The 21,864-nt window shown below is 38.8% G+C and overlaps 1 protein-coding gene across 1 annotated transcript in view; it reads right to left on the reverse strand.

Moving 5' to 3' along the window:
- CHN2 (chimerin 2) overlaps positions 1-21,864 on the reverse strand; it is a 218,341-nt gene that overhangs the window by 115,368 nt on the left and 81,109 nt on the right. The window contains exon 2 of the mRNA XM_026649396.2: positions 9,009-9,047. Coding sequence (XP_026505181.1) covers positions 9,009-9,047 — 39 coding nt within the window. The remainder of the gene's footprint in view (positions 1-9,008; positions 9,048-21,864) is intronic.

The following is a 21,864-nucleotide window of genomic DNA, read 5'->3' on the forward strand; positions in this document are numbered from 1 at the left end:
GTCCCGGGCCAATGGGGGCGGCGAGAAGCCGCAGCCAGCACATCGCTTGCCCGGGACGGCGAACCGCGGCCAGTGGGGGCCGCGATCGGCCGAACCTGCCGTGTCAGCAGGTAAATAAAACTGGCCCGGCCCGCCAGGGTGCTTACCCTGGCGAGCCGCGTGCCGAACGTTGCCGACCCCTGGTCTAAAACGATAAAGACAATTGAGGCATGTAGACGTAGGCAAGAGGGAAGTAAAAGTTTTTTTCCTCTGGTGGAAAAGAGAGGGAGGCGGGCGGTGGGGGGAAATTAGGAAAGTAAAATATTACAAGAATATGGAAATTTTTCTATTATTTCAAAATGGGGGGGAGGTGTGATTTTTTCCCCAGAACTTTTCATTTAAAAGTTTTTTCCAATGATCAAAATTGTGTCATACACAAATTTAGTCTTGGATAGAATTCCATTTTTCAACTCCAAAAAAAAAAAATCTGTCAAAAAATAATCAGCCATACTAACAAGGTAAATAAATGAAACAATTTATAACATGACCTAGAAAGCTTGTTTTTTATACCTATTGTGGAAGAAGTGGGTCTTCTGCAAATATTTAAATGATGACAAAGTAATGGCTTTGCGGAAAAGCTCAGCAAGGGTGTTCCATGTATAGGAAGCAGTTTGGAAGACAGCATGGAAGTGGCTGCGATGAAGTAGACAAATGCGGCTTTCAGGCTGACATCACTGGCAGAGCAGAGGGGAAAGAGAGGGGGATAAAGCAACAGTTCAAGGAGGATAATTACAGTAGAGAGGCGCAGAGTGATGAGAAGCCTTGAAAGCCAAATAAGAAGCTTGAGGTTGATGTGGTGGCGTGAGAATAATCAGTGGAGAGGTTCAATCAGAATGAAAAGCAAGAAAGATTATGTTTTGTGCAGAGTGGAAGGGGGATATGTGGTTTTCAGAGAGCCTTAGGTAATTCATCTATGCAGTAATGAGATGGAAGATAAGGGTCTGGAAAAGATTTATCTGGGTGGGGAGAGAAAAGAGCTCTGATCTTAGAAATGTCATGGAGGAAGAAGCAGTAAGTCAACTGTAATGCACCAATAATAATAATAATTAATTTGAATACTGCTTTGATGTTGTCATGTGCTCCTTGTACATGGAGGAAGTAGTAGGTTACAAGGCTACTACTAGTAGGTTAGGCTTCTGTACCAGAGATGGACTGGTTACAGAGCTTCCGTCATGGACAGCAGTATAAGAGATCTGTTCAATTTTAAGATTCTTTAATGCACTGCCAAGTATGGCTGTTACCAGCTCAGGTAAGTTATGTTGCACATGGTGCAACCTAGTGGGTGAACACAAATACAGTTTTAGCATTCCATCATGTCTCCCTCTTTTAGTTTTACCTTTCCCTCATTTAAAAAAAATCATACTGTCATGCTATCTTTAATGTTGAGTACGTATCAGTCTATTAAGTGTCTCAGAATCTTACTGGTTTTCTATACAAGATCTGAATGTGTAACAACTTGGTCCTTCCGGCTATCCATTAGTTGCAATGACTGGGTGTGGTCAGTTCAGAATCATTCAGTCATCTTCTTGTTCTGCATCTGCCATCTGTAGAGGCTGCTCTATTGATTGTTCTTTCTGAGAAACAAACTGAAGATATTGATGGTTTCCGTTGAACTCTCCACCAGTTTCATCAGTTTCAATCACATATGATCCGGTCGATGAATTCCTTTTCCTTAGATCTGGCTGTTCTCTGAGTGATGTCTAGTATAGAAGTGTTTGTAAGTCTTTTTTGCCTTTTTGCCAATTTGGCTACTCTCTTCATGTCTGGCCACTTTGGAGATAGAACTACTGTTCTGACTTTGGAAAAGAATCTGAGTTGTCTTCCCATCGGGAACTGTATTGGACTCTCTCCAGTAGCAGCTATTGGTATTGATCTATAGCTCAGAATAGCAAGGAATGGATCTTCCTTCTGGGTGAGGAAGAGTGTAGTGGGGTGTATGTCCCACACTGGTTCTGAGAGGCCTAAGCTGGCCAGGTGGGCCCAATCAGCCAAGTAGGCTGCAATGCAGGAGAATTAAGGGTGAGTGAAAAGCCCTAACGAGGGGGAAGCTCACCTGTGCAGAGGTGGGTGGGCTAGTATAAAGCCAGGAAGCTGGCAGCAGCAAAGGCCGCTGGGAGGAAGTTTGTAGTCACCCTCTGTTTAGTAGAGAGCAATGGAGGAAACCCAGGGAAAGAGGAGAACCTGGAGGCCTGGGCCTGAAGGAAGGGCATACCTTGAAGAGAGCAGGCTGGAGAAGAGAGCCTATAGGATGCAGGGTAGGAAGCAGCAAATTTTGGGACTGAACAGACTGCGTGTTGTAGGGTCCCTGGGCTGGAATCCAGAATAGAGGGCAGGCCCTGGTTCACCGTGAAAGTGGTAATGGCAGAGCAGTGAGCTGGAAGAGTGCCTGGGTCACTCCAGGAGTGACAGGGTCAGGGCACCACATGTGAGGACTGCTGGATGCTCTTTGAAATGAAGAGACTTTGAACAACTCCACCCCAGAAGGGGGCGGGGGGAACGCTGAGTGACCTGGCCAGAGGGCCAAGTCATGAAGAGGCAACAGCAGCTCCTGCAGTGAAAGTGAGGCTGCAGACAGAGAGAGAGACGGCCTGCAATTACAGGAAGGAGCATTGGCCATATAGCGCTAAACCCCAGGAGAAGGAGCCATTCCAGCGGTGAGCGGAGGACCCCATCACAAAGAGGCAGTAGTAGCAAATGACCCCAGGTCATAGGCCTGAATGACTTGCTGGATGGTGGCAAGCAGGCCACTTCAACAATAACAAGGAAATGTTGTGAATTGGAAAGGCAAGGAGTTCAGTTTTGGCCACGTTAACTTTAAATTGACAGCAAGACAACCCAGAGGAGCTGCTGAAGAAAGAGGCTGATAGTGTCAGTGGCCAAGGACAGCATCTCAGAAACAAAGAGAAGATGATAAGGAGGAGAGTGAGAGCGATCAATGATATCAAAAGCTGTGTCCTTTTCTATAGGTGTTCTATCTTGTTCACATATCAAATATTTATTATTTTTAAGTCTACGGATGTGATACAAATACAAGTAAAATACTATGGCCGAGATTTTACAAAATGGGTACCTACAGCTAAATTCCTATGACCATATTTAGATGGCTGATTAAGTGACCTAATTTTCAGAAGTGATAAGCACCCGGCAGCTCCCATTAACTTCAATACATCTTCAAAAGTGCTGAGCACTCAGCACTCTGATTGACATTCCCTTTAGCAGGAGCTGCTCAGTGCTCAGAACTTGAGAAAAATCCAGACTTTTTGTTGTTGTTGAAAGTCTTGAAATATACAAGACGACGGTGCCTTGAAGTGCCAGCAAAATAATTGCTGGTGATAGTACTAAATTGTGATTGCATCTGACCCAGTCTACCTCTACCTTTAGACAGACAGGTTAGAGACAAATTCTCCTTGATCAAAAAAAGGAGATGCTTTCAACAAAGTGATTCATTATTATTTTTGCCTTGGAAAAATTAACCTTTGGAAAAAGTGGATTCATTGTTACTTAGAGACTGCCACAGACTGGCAGTGGCTCTTTATTCCAGCATGAAACACAGATGAAGTGCACACTGATGTCACAAAAATAATGGGTCTAAAATGCAATATCAAAGTTAAAAAATTGGCTTTACAGCAGGCATTTGAACAATAACTTTGTAATGTAAGGGGCGTGTCTGGCACTGGTGTGCACTACAGCCAATCTAAGCATCTTCTAAGGGTTAACAAAACTTTAAATAATCACTTGCTCTGGTGTACAGGCACTAGAGGGCATGCACATCTCTTATTTTGTTACAGCTAGAGGACAGGGCTTGAATTGTCTTTTGGAATGAATAAGGGAAACTCTCGAGTTCCTTTTCAAGAGAGCCTATTCTCTAACCGTGAAACCTGTTGAGGTCAAGCAACAAAATGATGGTGTCAGTGGTCAAGGATACCACCACCTTGGGCGAAATCCTAATTCAAATGGTCTGGGTCAGTCCTTGACCCAGGCAGCGGTGGCTTAAATTAAAATCAACAAAAAGGCAGAGTATATAAATATAACATAAATGAACTCCAAAGAAAGCCCTTGGCCCTCAGGGCTTTCATCCCTATGTACTTTCTTTCCTTGTACTCCAGGAGGCTTTACGAAGCTCAGAACCAGCCTGGTGCTAGTGTAACTCACACACCTCCTGAGTGTGGTGCTCTGTCCCATCTAGTGGCACCGAGACCACTTAGAGAGAGATTAATGAGTCTGCTCTACAACTTTAGCTAAGAGCCATGTGGCTTTTGGCTCATACAGTAGAGGCTCATGCATTTAGCTCCAAAGGTCCCAGGATCGTCGACGACCGGTGTCTGTCAGTATTATATTAGCTCCTGTGGTAGAGAGTTGTTGCTCCCTTGAAGTCCCAAACTCTTCAGTCCTCTCTCTTCTTGTTTCTCCCTCTTTATACTTGGGCTTGCCCACAGTAGCTGAGAGGTTTCTCCCATAACTGAAATTTCTCACAACTGAGCAGTGGCATGGCTGGTTTTCCTGTCTGCAGGAAAGGTGGATTCTCAACCACTGCCTGCCTGTGTTTTGTGTGATATCTGTAGATCCCATCCCAGGTGGCATTTGAAAACCTTATATTCACCCCCCTTCTGTTAGGGAAAAAGTGACCGACTTCCAGCTGCCTTTTAAATTCTGTAATGTGTCAAGAACTCAAGACTCCCCTCTTAAACTGTACAAGATTAATGATCAGTTACATTCTGATGGGTAGGGAATATGTGCATCTTTGTTTTTACTTAAGGACCTATAGAAACCACTGCCTCCTTTCTGGAGAAGTTTTTAAAAGATCCTTGATTTATGCCATTAGGCCTCAATTTAAGCAGTACTTGAGCACATGCCTACCTAAGCATATCAGTAGTTTGATTGACTTTAGTGGGACTACTCACTTACTTAGACTTAGGACTTGTCTACACTAGCAAGCTTACAGTGGCACAGCTGTACTGATGCAGCTGTAAGATCGCTCATGTGGCCACTCTATGCTGATGGGAGAGAGCTCTCCAATCAACATAATAAAAACACCTCAATGAGTGGCGATAGCTATGTGGTGGGAGAAGCTCTCCCACCGACATAGCGCTGTGCACACCACCACTTATGCTGGCGAAACTAAAGTTGCTCAGGGGTGTTTTTTCACACCCCTGAGCGACATAAGTTTTGCCAGCATAAGTGATAGTATCGATATGGCCTCAGACACATGTCTAAGAACATGGCAGAAAGGGAGCCTTAGTTTTTGACTGAGCCTTGACTCAGATGTTCTGCCTCATTACTCTACCTTTTCCAGCTGTTCAGGGGTCGGAAGTAAGCATTTCAGAGGGAGTAGACCACTGGGGTCTGCTGGTGCTAGGATATGCCCTCTGCATCTTGTGTGGTGAACACCAACGTGACAAGGACAATCTTTCCAAACGCTGAAATTAGTCACAGAGCAAGCCTGAATGAAAGTGTGTGTCTACGCTGCAATTAAAAACCTGCAGCTGGCCCGTGCCAGCTGACTCATGCTCACGGGGCTCAGGCTAAGGGGCCGTTTAACTGTAGTGCAGATGTTTGCACTCGGTCTGGAGACTGGGCTCTAGGACACTGCAAAGTGGGAGGGTCCCAGAGCTTGAGAGTCTACACCATAGTTAAACAGCCCCTTAGCCCAAGCCTCACAAGCCCAAGTCAACTGGCGTGGGCCAGCCACGGGTGTCTAATTGCAGTGTAGTCATAACTTGTTCAAGATTGATATGTTCTTAGGGTAAGAATAGAACAAACTGGGGTCCTCTTCCTCTCCAGGACACAAGCACACATATACAGTGCTGCTAGAGAGCCAGAACAAACACTGTTCCTATTCTACTTCAAATATAAAAATAACTGTCTGCTTCACATATGAAAGAGCATGGAGACTAGTTTAGCTTACACTACAGTTCTTATTTTCCTTTCTTTAGTAATGGCAGAAGGGGAAAAGACATCTTTTAATACAATCTTCCTAATGTGCCACAGAACACAGAAACAATTTAGTGGCTGGAAACATGTTTACTTATTGGCTGATTACTGAGATAGAAATCTAATCCATGATGTAGCTCAGTGTTCACTGGCTGCTAGCTACTTTCTAACTTGTACCAGGGTTCCCACTAGTAATATCAAAGTAATGGTCACTTGTCCTCTCCATCCCCTAATATATGAAGAAACAGAGTGTGGTGCATCTTCTAACAGTGCAATCACTGACCGAAGACCTTTCAGACATTAGAAATAGGCATCCTCTCTGCAGCAGACCTACACAGCTGTGATCCCAAATATTGTTAAAACAATCTTTTAGGCTATGTCATTAAGTAAGGCCTGGATTCTGCAAGCTGTTCCATATGGGTGGACCTCTGCATGCACGTGAGCACTGTAAACTTGAATGAGGCTCTGCCTGGATATAGGGCCAGTGTGGTACAGATTGCAGGATTGGGAGCTTGATTAGTATGTCAATAAATATCAAAAGACAACATAGGGTCTCTAAACTTATACAGAAATTAAATGTTACATGCAGTAGTGTTGCAGCTATGTTGGTCCTAGGATATGAGAAAGACAAGGTGGGCGAGGTAATATCTTTTACTGGACCAACTTCTCTTGGTGGAAGGTACAAGGTTTTGAGCTTCACAAAGCTCTGAACATTACTTCTGCCAACAGAATTTGGTCCAATATTACCTCACCTATCTTGTCTCAGTAATTAAAGACATTTTAAACTAAAAATTATATACAGTATATTCTAGTAGTATTCTGACAAACTGAAAAAAGGGAAAAATTAACTAAAATACATGAATAATGATCAATATCAATGAATACAGACACTTCAAGAGAAATACATACGCTAATTTAAACAAAAACTATGATGTTACACAATGATAGATCATTTCATAGGTTAATACGCCACTGGGCGTAATCTTCCTGATGTTTAACTTATCATATTGTCAGTTTCTTGGAAAGAATAAAGTAGTAGTTTTTCCTCAAAGAAACCAAGACTGCAATGAAAAACATATGTCTACAGAGAAATATTCTCAACAGGAATCTTTAAATACATTTGATAGTAGTATAAAATTACAAAGACAATGCAAATTGAGGCTGAGTTAATTTTTCCAGAGTCATTCAGACATGAAGTTTAGATGCTGAGATGACTTTGTTGTCAACCACAAAATCGGATCTTGAATATATCTTAACAATAACTTATTTATCATGCTCTGTAAATTAGATATGTTTGCTTAAAAGTTTCCATGGGCTGTTTCATGAAAACAAAACTAAGAAAAAATACTTCACTGCACTGTGCTAATCTGGTCAACACAAGACAAGTGATACAGCTCTGGGATGATGTGAAAAGCTCATGCTCTGTCCTGAACTCTTCCATAAAAAGGCTGTATCACACACACCAAAATGCCTGAGACCACTGAAGTCAATGGACGTTTTCCATTGACTTCTACGGGGCCAGGATTTCTCTCTAAAAAACATTGATTTAAAGCACTCCTTTACAAAGTATAGTCAGGCTACCTCTCCCAAAATTGTTAAATTTTGCAATTTTTTTTTTAAAAGAAGCATTTTGTCTCTGAAAACAATAAAATTCAGTACAGCTTGATTAGGAGGGGAAGTAGCAAATGCAGGTTTCGATTCAGCAAGCTACTAAGTGTGTGCACAACTTAAAGTGTGCATAAGTTAGTTCCATTGAAGTCAATATAATCTCGCTGAGGCTTAATTTATCACATTGTCAGTTTCTATTAAGTTAGAATGAATTAGTTTTTCTCAGAAAAAACAAGGCAGCGGCAAAACAGAAGTCTAGGGAGAAGTATTCCCAGCAATAATCTTATAATTCTACCAAATCTGTGGAAAAACAATGCATTTTGGGGCTGTATTACTTTTCCACGAGAGACAAGGTAGGTGAGGTAATATCTTTTATTGGGCTAACTTATGTTGATGAGAGAGAGAAGCTTTTGAGCCACACAGAGCTCTTCGTGTAGGCTCAAAAGCTTGTCTCTCTCACAAACAGAAGTTGGCCCAATAAAAGACAATACCTTCACCCTCTTTGTCTCTCTAATATCCTGGGACCAACAGGGCTACAACTCTTACTTTTCTAAGCTCATTCATGTATAGTGTTTAGATTCTAAGGAGACATCTTTGAAGTCAGCAAGGTACTTAAGATTGTATGCAACTCAAGTCAATGGGGCTACTCGTGTGCCTAAAGTTATGAGCATGCTTAAATAACGATGTGGTAATCAACAACAAAATACCACCACCACCACCACCACCGTTTCATTGAAATTTTCAGTGAAGTTTTTAAAATTAATCTTCTATTTTAAATCAAATTTTAATCAAGATTGTAAAAGCCAACTGCTTTGTATCAGCTCAGTGCTACATCATAGTACAGTGGTAACTGGAATAAAAGCAGCATACAACATATTTCTGCATTACATTTTATATAAATGATATTTTAGTAGGAGAACTGGATAGTCCAGAAGATTGAAAATAGTATATTGGGCCTTTTACTTCTAAACCACCACTTTAAAACCAGATTAAATTGCTAGGGATCAAAAACGACTATCACCTGAAGGTAGCTTTGTGGCCTGTATAAAAAAATTTGGTTCACTCAATCTAATTCAGGCTCAGCAAGAGTGTACAGTAAAGAACTCATTGCCATAACAGGAATCCTTTTTGGCAGCCTCAGCAAGGAAACCAAATCCGAATGGATAGGGAGATCGAACTACTCTGTCACCCACAAAAATGGCCCCTATAGAACTTCACATCAGTGAGGGAGAGTGCAGGAGTTTGCATTGCTGCAACCCATATTGTATCTGTTATCTGAATAAACAGAAAACTTCAGTTTGCCAATGCAGCTACTTTCACAAGAGCTGAACGCACTTAGGTAATTGTTTTAGAGATGGGGGGAAAAAACTTTCCATTGAAACTTCTTTTAAGATGATTTTGATATTTATTCTGATTTCTGATATACTCACAGTAGGATTTCCATATTGGAGGCTGGTATTCTTCAGCATCTAGAATTAAAAAAAAGAAGAAGAAATCAATCAATTGGCCACTCAGTCAAACTGTCAACATATGTCTTCTGTAGAGACCACAGCTTGTCAGCAATATTCACATTTCCTTCTCAAGAGAATTGCATGTTTATTTACAGTACAGTTCTAGAGAAGAATATCACGTTAGAGAAGTTAGAGAAGAATATCACGTTCACTACTTATAGACTCAATACCATTTTTACAAATTATTTAAATATGACAATTAATTTCTTACCAATTTTCATATAGCTCCTTTGCTCAAATATATTTAAAGTAATTAACTTGATTGGTCAGCTAGGGAGGGAATTCAAACAGTATTTACTTGGCTTGGCATAATAAAACAAATTATAATTTGATTTCAGATCACGTTTTTAACCTATTTATCAAGGCTTTAAAAGTAAGTAACAAGCCAATAAACATGTGTGACTCAGACTGGACTCAGATGTGTTCAGATCTGATTATTCCAACATGGATGATTCAATTAATTTTCCTACCTTTAATCCAATGTGTGATTTACAAATTTTCCCGAAACTGAAGTAGCAATAAAAAAAAAAAAAAAAGTACAGTGGAAAACTGCTACTGAATGTAAAAGACTAACATTATTATCCATTGATGCAAAGAACAGACAAACACAGGAGACAAAAAGCTGATGCTCTGTGTTACCAAAAGTATTACATGATGCCCCCAGGAAAGTTGTTTGCAGTGGGAATTGAACCTTAGACTTCAAGATCTAAAATCATGAGCCTTTACTACCTGAACTAAAGGCTGTAGTAGGCTCATATAAATATCCCAGCCACCAGCTGCCAGGGACAGAGTGCGATACTGACTGGGCAAGCCAGCTACACCCTGGGCTAACAGACTTGTGTATTTTAGTTCACGTTTTAAAGGTTCATGCTTTAATATCCAGAGATCCCAGAATACCTCACTGTCAACAACCTACCCAGCTTGAATACTAACAGTTAAATAAACAGCTACTTCTAAAAGGGTCACGTATACTAGTTTGGCACTAAACTGTCATATTGCTAAACACTGTAAACAGTCATGTAGGGGCATATCATTAATCTTCCAAATAAAAAGATGCAAGCTAATTAAAGTATTTGGTATTTACTAAACTCCCACTCGAGTTATGCTAATGTAATTAAATTACATTTTAATAGCTCACTCTCCATGTCTATTTATAAATACACACATTTTATATACCTCCATGAAAAAAACTGTTTACTGGAAATGTTAATGATTAACTACAGTATGCCACTTTTAACTACTTTGTTTTTAAAAAGAGAAAACCTAGCAATTATCACAGTTATTGCCTGGGATGATAATCTGTAACAATTTGCAGATATATTGCTCATGAAGTCCACTAGACTTGAATTTCAAATAAATCCACTTCATCTGTTGTAGACAACACTGCCAAATTTAAAGGGCTCTCAAACCAAAAGAGGTACTTATATTAGAGCAATCCGAGGGTAACTAGCTTTCTACTTCATTATAATTGGTAATTATTTTTATATTATGTGAAGACATTAATATGAAAACAGTGAAATGTATTTAAACTTTCAAGTAGAGACAAACACTCATTTTTCCCTATGAGATTACAATTCTCAATACATTCTTTTTCCAGGTCTTCTGTATAACTGGTTCTTCACATATTGTTCAACACAATGCAACTTAATAACATGAGCCACATACAATACGTTGTCAAAAACTTTATTCTCTTCTCTGGTCTTTGCATACACAGGGTCAGTGGAGAAACACTGTCTGACATACAAAATAGCTGAGGATCTGGCCCCAGGCATTTTATTACTGAGTTTACACCCACCTCCATGGCTTGCTTCCTAAAAATTTTCTGCATTTCCCAGAACACAACAAAATCTGCTTTACTAATTGAGAAATATTTTCCATTAACCTCTTTAACCATTAAGGTAGCAATTATTGGTTTATCTATGATATTGATCTGGGAAAAAGAAAGCCTATGAATTGTTGGGTGAGAAAGTACACAGTTTGGACAGATGGAAAGACACAGGTACTAGAACTAGGGGTGATGGGGGTGTGGCAGCACCCCAGGTCTTGAAGTTGTTTCCATTATATACAGGGTTTACAGAATTTCTTTCAGCAGCCCCCCCCCCCATATCAATTGTTCCAGCACCCCTGCTTACAGATGAATGTTAGTTGTAGCAGTTAGAAAAAGCAAAGTGAATCAGGTTATGTTCTTATACATCAATGAGGCTATAAATGTTTATAAACTGCTTGACACTGTACAGTCTAGTTTCAGACAGACTTGTGGTATGGAGATAACATTAGTCACTGTAAAGGACAATCTTCTCACTTGCTGATTATGTCAGATCTGTCAGGCTGTGGCCCTGACGGGCGGGAGATGGATTCACTCCTCAGTGGATGAAAATGTTCCTGAGTGGGAGCTCTCAACAAGTGGTGAGGGGCACCTATGTGCAATTACTAAGAGACTCTAACGCATGACACTGCAGGGTTCCATCCTACTTCTCCAGGTGTATATCGTATACGACTCACATAATAATACCTACCATTCACACAGTGTAAATGCTATCAGTGTTATTTACTGTCAAACTATCATGGATGGTATTTGATGGCACAGATCTATGTGGAAGTGATGGACAGCTGGTTTAAACTCAATCCAGAGAGACAATGTTCCTGTTTATGGCTCAGGGAAACATGTAATGGAACTCACAGGTATAATTTGTTGTCCCATTAATAGGGGGTGAATCCACTACTAATGGGACAGGTGCAGAATGCAGGTATCATGCAAGGCTGCTCTCAACAAGAGCTCAGGGTATCTATTTCTATCTCTGAATTATTTGGAAAGTCCCCCCCTCTCCATGTACCCAACTGTAGTCATACAATTCCCATCATCACTTGCAGACAAGATTACTGTAATTCACTCCTTTTTGGTTTCCTGGTCCCTTGGATGCTACTCATACCATTAGCTACATCATTTCTGCCTCTATTTAGCAGAATGGAAAACTGTTCATATCCATTCTCCACAAACAGTAAGCAAGCCAAGAGATACATTTCAAAATTTGATTGTTGATTAAGACCTTACATATTGCAGATTTCCCCTCCCCCCCTCCTTATTTCGTATGTGAAGTGAAATCACCTGGGTTGTTCTTCACTTTTCACCATCAGGTGAAACCTGGTTTGGATCACTGGAGTACTGAGATTGTCCATCAGATTTTGGGTGATCCCCTCAGGTACTTTATGACAACTTAATACCCTTTGTTTTTGTCTATTTTGTATAGATGCAGGTGGTTTGAAGAGGGGCCACTGAGTCCAGGTTTCATGTCATTTTTTTTAAATAGTGCCCAAGTTGAAGGAAGGTGAGGGCCTATTAACATTAGCTTTGATCATAGTAATTAGGTGCTGATTGGATAATAATAATATGCAAAAATAAACGTGCTGACATATTCCTAGACATAGTACATGCTTGTTTCCTATTGCTGTTTTATTGAATGACCCACACTTTCAACAACTATTTGGGACCTAATTTCAGAAAATGAGCCAAGTACTGTGTTACAAATAAGGCTGGCACTAGACATCACTTAAAAACCAGTGAGCATAAAACATCAAATGTGAAACAATCACAAAATGTCAGAGGGTCAACTCTAACACAAACATTTTGGAGTTTAGAAAGGCTGACTTTGAAAGACTAAAAAATGGCCAGAGGATTTTATTTGAATTCTTTATTATACTGGGAATGTACTACAGAAGAGGAACATAAATTTAATAAAAAGAGCTGGAAAGACTAGAAATGGCAACAGATATTCACATAAGGAATACTAACAACAATATTGTTTATCAAAGGCTTTGAAATAAATATTTGTCTTCCAAATTGGTTGTATTACAGTATATCTAAAAAACTATCTAGAAGCTAGTTAAATGGATAATAGAGAGAAGAAAAGAAATGCTGAATGCTAACTTCAGAAAATATTTCAACAAATCAAAGGATTCTCAATATACAGCAGTTCAGTCATATTAGGCAGAAAAAATAGTGGAGAAAATTGGTCAAGTAAAAATGATACTGGAAAATTGGAAAATGGGAATGAAGAATGGCAGATTAGTTCTACAGTTAATTTGCTTTAGTCTTCACAAAGAAGAAATAGAATAAAAAACTGCTTAAGATAGATATTTTCATGTAAGGCTGAAGGAGAAGAATAGCGGTTGGATAAATATGAAGCTTACAGTGAAAGAGCGTATGAAAGGTTTTAGACAGCTTTAAGATGCAAGATACAAGATCCATGTAACAAGGATTTTTTTCAATTAAAGAAAAATAAATAAAGGGCCAACATCTTAAAAAAATGATGTTTGATAAATGAGGGACAACCTGTGAAAAACAAGACCTGAGGTCCATATTCAAATTCTGTTTGCACAGCAACCACCACCCCATAGGTTATAGACCTAAATAATTATTTTGTGGCAACTGTAGTAATTATGCAAGGCACACAACTGTGTATGTGCTATAATGCATGGACTTCAAGTCTCATTTTTTCCATGCATGGCCCAGATTTTTATTATGCCACCAAAGACATCACCTATTATTCATTGGAATGTGGTTGAAGAAGAGAATTTGAGGGTTATTTTAATCCAGTTTTAATCTGAATCAATTATTGCAGTTCACAAAGATGATGATCAATTGTCAAGATTCAGAAAAAAGTCCATCAGCTTTTTTTTTTATTGCTCTTCGATTTTGGTGTACAGGAGTTTAAATACCGAGCGCTGTGCAGTCAAAGTACATCTAATCCAATGGAAATCAAGCTATTCTCTTGATTCTTTTACATTTTAGGATTGATGACCCATTGGAAAAGAGCTCTAACTGCTAAGATCCATATATGACATGTAGTGAGTGAAAACATTTCTTACTTAAAGATGTCTTGCCATTGCAGCTTGTCAGGAGTATTGAAAAGAATTCAGTGTACTTCCTCCAAATAGTTTGATATTAACAGTTTAAAATCAGTGCTTCTGGTAATGGATCAAAATTAAATTCTACAGTTACTACTACTGAGTATCATCATAGAATCAGGATTTACTCTCTAGTGCACTGGACTCTTAGCTATGAAGATAAATCCACTAACTATTTCAGTTCCACTTCAAATTAGTTCTACAATTTATCTAATTTCTATCCAGAGGTCCTGTCAATAGGATTGCTTAAAAACTGACAATATCGCCTAAATGATAGTGGCAGTATCATTCTCACAAGTGATGCGGCATTAAGTATAAGTGGCATAGTAATATCGTTCTTTCTACATTCCAGCTAACAGTGGTTCTATGCAGTGTCCAAACCTAGGTACTCTGAAATCTTAGTTTCCCCCAGAAAGCAGAACTGGGCTCCGTTGTGGAATACCGGCAATCTGGGTTGATCAAGGGTTTGTCACCCTGAATAGCATATTGGCCATGTTTTGGCAGCTACTATGGAAGACAGGGAAAAGGATCTTTTTGTCTTTGCCATGGCTTCAATGCAGGCTTATAGAAAATCTTTGTATTTCTGTCTGTCTGCCTAAGCCTGAATTCTCTGCCATCAGTGCTCCAACTTCAGTCCTCCTCTTCATCTGACAAGTAATTTGAGAACCACAGTGACGTGTGGGCGATGGTAAGAAAGAGGCCATTAGGAGTCATTGGGTCAGTGACTGGGGCTAGTATGCAGTTATAACAACCCACACGATCCACTACTTCAGTCTCTTGGTTACTATTTTTTTTGTTTTTTACTGTTGTCTTCTGAACCAGGGCTACAATTTTTTTGTTCAATCTCAAAGATCCAGCTTTTGAATATAAATTTCCTGTGAATGAATGATAGATTTTATACTGTTCCACTATATACTACACCTGCATTACGATAGTGTATTATTTAATCTTGGGGTTTTCTTTTAAAAAAGCTTTTTATTCAAAATGAGGATGAAGATTAAACTCAGGGTTTCTTGTTTACAATATTTTTCACATTAAATATATATCTACATTGTCATGTAACTGCTAACTAAAAGGCTGTCTTTCAGAACAGTGAGATTAAACAGTAGTATTTACTGACAGATTTTTTAAATAATTGCAATTATAATATACAAATGATTGGAGAGGGGCTGGGGAGTGAAGAGAAGACAGTTGCATATTTTTTCCAACATGAAAGCCATCGTTGCATTATTTGTTTTCCACTGTGTACTTACTACTTACCAATAACAAATGTTCATTTTTCACTTCTTGTCTAAAACCCTAATGAAAGTACAGAAGGTGGTGAGTGCTTATTATCCTTTTGTTTGTTTTGGAGTCTCTCGCAAATTGTATACACACACAAAACTACCTCAGTTCACCATATCACTGTACCATTTTCAGTAACGTTGGAAACTATTTTAAATATGCAATATTTTCAGATTTTATTTTGTCATTTGGGGGATTATTTTACTTATATTAAAGCAGCTGTTATAATCCTATTGACTTGCATTTTAAGAAAGGCAGTTCTTTTATTTAAATAATGAATAAACCACACAATCATACGAGAGTCTCACTGAATTCTTAAATCAGACTGTGCTGTGAAGAGCAAAATGAACTCCCCCCATAGTTAATAACTAGCAATGGAGCTGTTGAAAGATTTCAATGTGTCATGAACACTGTTTAATGTTTCATGGAGAACATAGGGATGCACATGCAGAAGCCAGCAGTTGTCAGCTTTATTGCAAAACTTTCCTTTTAATCAGAAAACAGCCATTTTTTAAAAAAAAAACATTTAAATTATGAGAACATGCTTTAACTTATATTTTGGGCTATTAGAGAGTTTCACCTCCAGCATAATGTACCAAACAAGAAGGGCCAAATCTGTTTACTTACAGCAGAGTTTAAAAATTAGCATGTTCCTTCTGACTTTAGATGTTTCCTACTGTGCTGTTTCCTTTCTTTTTTTTTTTTTTAAAATCAGCAATAACGTATAATTTAAAGTGTCAAAAATTCTAGCAAAAGGGGTGGAGTTCCGTTCTGCACAGTCATTATGCTGAAACAATAAGCTTTTAATAAGAACAATATAAAATGACAAGTATTTTGTATCTTTTGCTTTTAAGCCTACCATAAACTTGGCATTATACTGCTGTATATATCACGCATATTGGTTCATTCTACTAAGTAGTCTTTCTAGATTTTCCCTTCTCATTCACTGTGTCATCCTTCTGCTTCAGATTTAAAAAGTAAAAGTATTTTCACTAACATAAAACACTGCTAAACAGTTCTATAGGGAATGTAATCTAAAGTGATCAGATGTATTTTACAAAAATACAGATTAAAAATACGGATTTTGTGAATGAATTAAATGCAGTAACGATAAAAATTACCAAGCACCAAATGGCAAAATGCTGTCAATGTCTAAATACACCGCTACCTCGATATAACGCAACCCGATATAACATGAATTCAGATATAATGCGGTAAAGCAGTGCTCCGGGGGGGCGGGGCTGCGCACTCCGGTGGATCAAAGCAAGTTCAATATATCGCGGTTTCACCTATAACGCAGTAAGATTTTTTGGCTCCTGAGGACAGCGTTATATCGAGATAGAGGTATAGTAAAATAAGTAACAATGGTACAAACCTACTAGAAGGAAAGTCAACAAGGCCCTACTGTGACAGAAGAAGATTTGCAAGATAATCTGTTTACTGAATTGTCAGTGTACTCAGTGTTTGTTCAAATGATCATATCCATCTGACTGTAAAAATTTTTTAAAAAGTAAATAAAATATTGCTATTTTGAAATCTTACTTGCTTTTCTGCATAAACTATAACGTTTGTGGAGAACTGTTGAACTTTCAGTGTATAAGTGTCAAAGACAACACTGAGCATCTAATAGTGAGAGGGACCGTATAAATGCCTCAATGGATGGACAGACAGAAAGAACAGAGGGTAACATTTTCAGAAGTGTCTAAGGCACTTAGGAGCCTATGTCTCATTGAGCTTCACTGAATTTAAGCTCCTAAGTGACTTAGGGGCTTTTGAAAGTTCTGCTCACGCTATACAGTATACAGAATTAACATTCTAAGACAAATTATAAAAACCTGGTGGCCATGAGAAATTAGATATGAAGATGCAAAAAAATGCTATATGAATTGCTACCTTACTGCTTGATTGGGCAAACATCTGTTTTAGTTAATGGCTGTCATTACACTCAATATGGTCAACAAACATTAAGCCTGATGATTGGTACCATTATTTAATTTTCCAACTAAAGCCAGAATGATTAAAATGTAGCATATTTCACCTCATAGTCTAATGCTAGAAACCTGAGGGCCAAAATAAATTAGAAAAATATATCTGAGGCCTCACAAGAATTAAAGACTTTCATCATTTTAGTAGAAATAAACAAATGACATCACATTAGCAGACAGCAGATCTAGTTTTCTTTCTAACTAATAACCAGATAGTTCTTGGATAAAAATCAGGACCAGATCATCAAATGGTGCAAATCAGCGTAGCCCCCCGTTTTATCATCTCTGAGAATGTGGCACTGTATTTTCAGTCATTTACATATTGCAACTCAAAAAAGAGCAAATGCCCAAAGAAGCCAACAAAATATCCATGTACTGTTTGAAAAACATTTGACTGAAATAACTGCAATAGTGCCAACAAATATTCACAATGGTCAGGGTGAAATATTGCAATTAGAAATGTTTCCGTTGAAATAGTGTCAGCATATTCCCTGTTCCAGAAATGCACTCATGAATTGACACAGGGCCCATTTATCTGGCTCATCAAAGGAGCCAATACATTCCCTGAAAAGTTATTAACCTTTAGCAAAATCCAAATCATTGCTTTTGGTGGCTCTGTTATGTCTGCCATGTGTCATTTTATCAGCTCTCTCACCAAGGGCACATTCTTTCTTCTTACTATTCAAGGGTAAATGAGGGGGTCCTCCTATTCCTGTAATTGATTGTGTAAGCTAGCCAACAGCTTTTCAAAGATTATGAACCTTTTACTCTCTCCTACCCACCCCTGCATTTACCATTCTCTAGATCCACACATACAAATATTTTTTAAAACCTGCACTGCAGATTTAGGGTAATCAGAATACAGTGGAAATTTACTAATTCATACTGACTGGGAGACCCATTATGAATTAGTGAATTTGCTTAACTGTTTGTTCACTCAGTATTTGCAATGATCACAGAATATATTGTACTTGGCAAAAACAACTGATCTCAATGAGATTACTCACATGCTGAAGTACCTTGCTGAACTGGGGGGCTTAATAAGAATTCAAACATAGGTCTTCAGAGATGAAAGGTACAACACCCCCCACAGTTAATGACAAACTTTTTTTTTTTTTTTTTTTTAAGGTTGACAGAAGAAGGTCCTCCTTTGACTTTCTTTTGCATGGGAATATCTTGTAATATTTTTATTGAACTTACTTCTGTAAACTAGCCTGTAACAGTTAGGAAGAGAAAAGCTGTAGTAGGTGTCTCGTAACTTATTTTATTAAAATGTGATGAGTTCTCATGAATCGTAAATTAGCAGTACCTTTCTGCACACTTTACCTTTTTATTTTATTAAAATGGAATGTAATTCCTCTTTTTTATGTACAATTTTGTATGAGTGGATCAATCAAGTTGAGAGCCAATTAAATTAATTATTAGTTAATGTGGAGTTAACGTTTGTATTTGATTGATCATTATCAGCTATCACTGAACCTGAGCCACACTTCATACTTTCTTAGATGGAAATGAAAATTTTACAAGTCTTCCTATAGTACCCCTAAAATTTCTATAGCCGGTTGTTAAACCTAAACCCAATAATAAGATCCTAGTCAATATAAACATATGTCATACAAATGTTAATATGAATACATATTCTTCCATACAATCATAACAATCAAACTACTAATATATTGGAAAATTGTTAGAACAGCATCACACACCATTTCCTTTTGGAAAAACAGTTTATCCCATAGTTTCCTTACTCAGGAGTAATTTTAATTGCCTTATGAAAGTCTATAGTTCTTTCAGAAACCTTTTACTACTGAACAGCACTTTTATTACTGCTAAAGAGATCTTATAGTATTATAATGTAGCAATATGCCTTCTCCTGAACTGAGCAGAATAAATTTTGGAATACACTTATCTAATGTTTTCTGAAAGTGTAGTTGAAAGGAACCAGTATTCTCATATTTTTTACAACTATCTGTGACAGATATGGCAATATCCTTGACAAACCTTACTGAAGTAAGTTAATTCTTATTGAATAAAGTGTAAGCCTTTTAGGAATTCATTGTATTAAAAATGCAAGTATTTATGTACTATCGAGAGACTGTATGTATTTTCATGGGAAAGGGAGCCCTCCAGGCTCTAAGAAAAGTGTGTGTGTGTGGGGAGGGGGGGTTAAGCAAATGCACTCAGATTGTAACACCTCCAGAGAGCTACCACCACCTGGAGAGAAGCTTGAATATACAGATTCAAACTGAATTCTCCAGGGATCATCAAACAAAGAAATGATTTTTGATTAAATAGCCTGAGTTAAAACTGACTCAGGGCCTGCTTTCTGATCCAGCAAACGGACAGGACCTCTGGTCAAAGGGGGGACCCAGTGCTAGGGAAGGGTTGAAGGGCTTTGGTCCATTGAGCCCCATAAGTCTTGGGAGTTAGTGCAGAGCTAAAGCTATTATACACGGATGATCACAAGACCCTTCTGTGGGATTTGAAGGACTATAACCAACTAGAACCCTTGCTGGACTTAGGGGATGATCTCTGCTAAGCTTATTAGCATGAATTTAGGTTATTTTATTGTTTTTAATATGTTTTCTCTATAATGTTTTCACCTTAGGAAAAGAAGTGTTTGCTCAGAAAGAGATGTGCGGTAACTTATAACTAGGGTGACCAGATGTCCCGATTTTATAGGGACAGTCCCAATTTTGGGGTCTTTTTCTTATATAGACTCCTATTACCCCCCACCCCCATCCCAATTTTTCACGTTTGTTGTCTGGTCACTCTACTTATAACTGTTGGCAATTACCCTGTCTCACATCCCTGAAGAGAGAAGGATTTTGGGAAGTAACACAGTGTAGGCAGGGAACTGTTCATCCTGGAAATACACTGGTTAGCAGGACCGGCTCTAGGGTTTTTGCCGCCCCAAGCAGCGGGGAAAAAAAAAAAGAAGCTGCGATCGCAATTGCGATCGGAGGCACTCCGGCGGCAGCTCCACCGCGCCGCTTTCTTCTTCGGCGGGAATTCAGCGGCAGGTGCTTCCTTCCCAGAGGGACCCGCCGCCGAATTGCCACCAAACAGCCCAACGTGCCATCCTTCCCCTTGGCCGCCCCAAGCACCTGTTTGCTGGGCTGGTGCCTGGAGCCAGCCCTGCTGGTCAGAAGGGAGAGAGACCTGGGTCTCTCTCTGCCCGAGAGAGATGCCAGCTGAGAAGCTGGGACGTAGTTTGGGTGCCCTTGCTGGACTATAGAGGGGGAACTAACACCATTCATTCTTGTTTTAGTCACTTGCTATAGAGAGCTCATTGTCAAAGTGCTAAACAAAATGTTAACCGGTTTAATGGGAGTCACATGCCTAAAATTTCACATTGAAAATTAACTCATGTCATCTTGAGAAAATGCTTCAGATCAACTCTCATCTGTATCAGCAATGACACAATGCATTTCAAAGTCATTAGGGACAAATGCTGCAAGGTCTTGAGAACCTTCAAATCCCACTGACTCAATGATAATTGAAGGTGCTCATCACCTAAAGAATTCAAAGTCAGAAATGACTTTATTTGTTCATTTAGATTGTTTTCTTATAACAAAGGGAGATGCCTGAACAATGTTTCTGTACCTGCATGATATAACACTATACTTTCAAATCAAAGTATATCCAAAATTTGACTCAGAGGATTGAATTCTATCCTCAGTTGTGCCTATGTATTTGTAGTTAAAAGGTAATGCCATTGCCTTCAGTAGCATGCATGAGTGCAAGTAAGGGCAGAATTTGGCCATTATGAATATGTAAAGCAAGAATATGATTGCAGTGTGAAGTCAGTTTAACATCCTAGTTCCCTGTTTTGCAAGTATAAAAGGTGCATCTAGGCCAAGTATATGACGCATTTAGCTATTTTAGAATGCATAGAGATTCTCTGTGGTAGATGACTACATTTAAATAAAGTAGACTCAAAACAAGGTCCTCAACTATACAACTGGATTTTGCTTCTTTATAATGAGTTAGAGAGCGATTATTTATTTTTAGAAAGAAAACAGAAGTTACAATTTCTCATGATAACAGGTTTTTGGTTGTTTTTCCCCTTGTGAGTTGCTGAATAAAACACTTCTATGACTGAAAAGTTGTTTCTCAAAAGAAACTTGTACATTCTGAACATGTACACAAAAGACTGCCAAGTAAGTATTTAAAAAGCTTATCTATCAGATTTTTTATCATAAGCTTAATTTAGTTAACAGTAAGAAAAATACCCTCTTCTTGTGAGGTTTTTTTTTTTTTTTTTTTTTTTTTTTTAAGATATGCATATAAGCTACAATTTCCAGCAGATCCTGTCACTTATCCTACCAAAATAGTTTAGTTTAAAGTCAATTGGTTATGAAGACAAATTAAATATATTATGGAATCTGGGAGAGATGCCATGCTCGGATGCCCAGTGGGAAAACCTCGTCCACTTGGCCAGGTAAATCAGTCTGGTTGAGGGCTTCCTACTCCCCAGGAGGACCTGTTGGACTCCTTCCGAACAGGTCTGTTCCTCAGGGTTCAGCCATGCAGCATCCACGCCAAGATGTGGAGGGACTCAAGGTTGGGGTGTAGGGGCCGACCATGGTCCTGTGACA

This window comes from Terrapene carolina, unplaced genomic scaffold, assembly GCF_002925995.2.
Source record: "Terrapene carolina triunguis isolate 2854851 unplaced genomic scaffold, T_m_triunguis-2.0 Scaffold84, whole genome shotgun sequence".
Classification (NCBI taxonomy): Eukaryota; Metazoa; Chordata; order Testudines; family Emydidae; genus Terrapene; species Terrapene triunguis.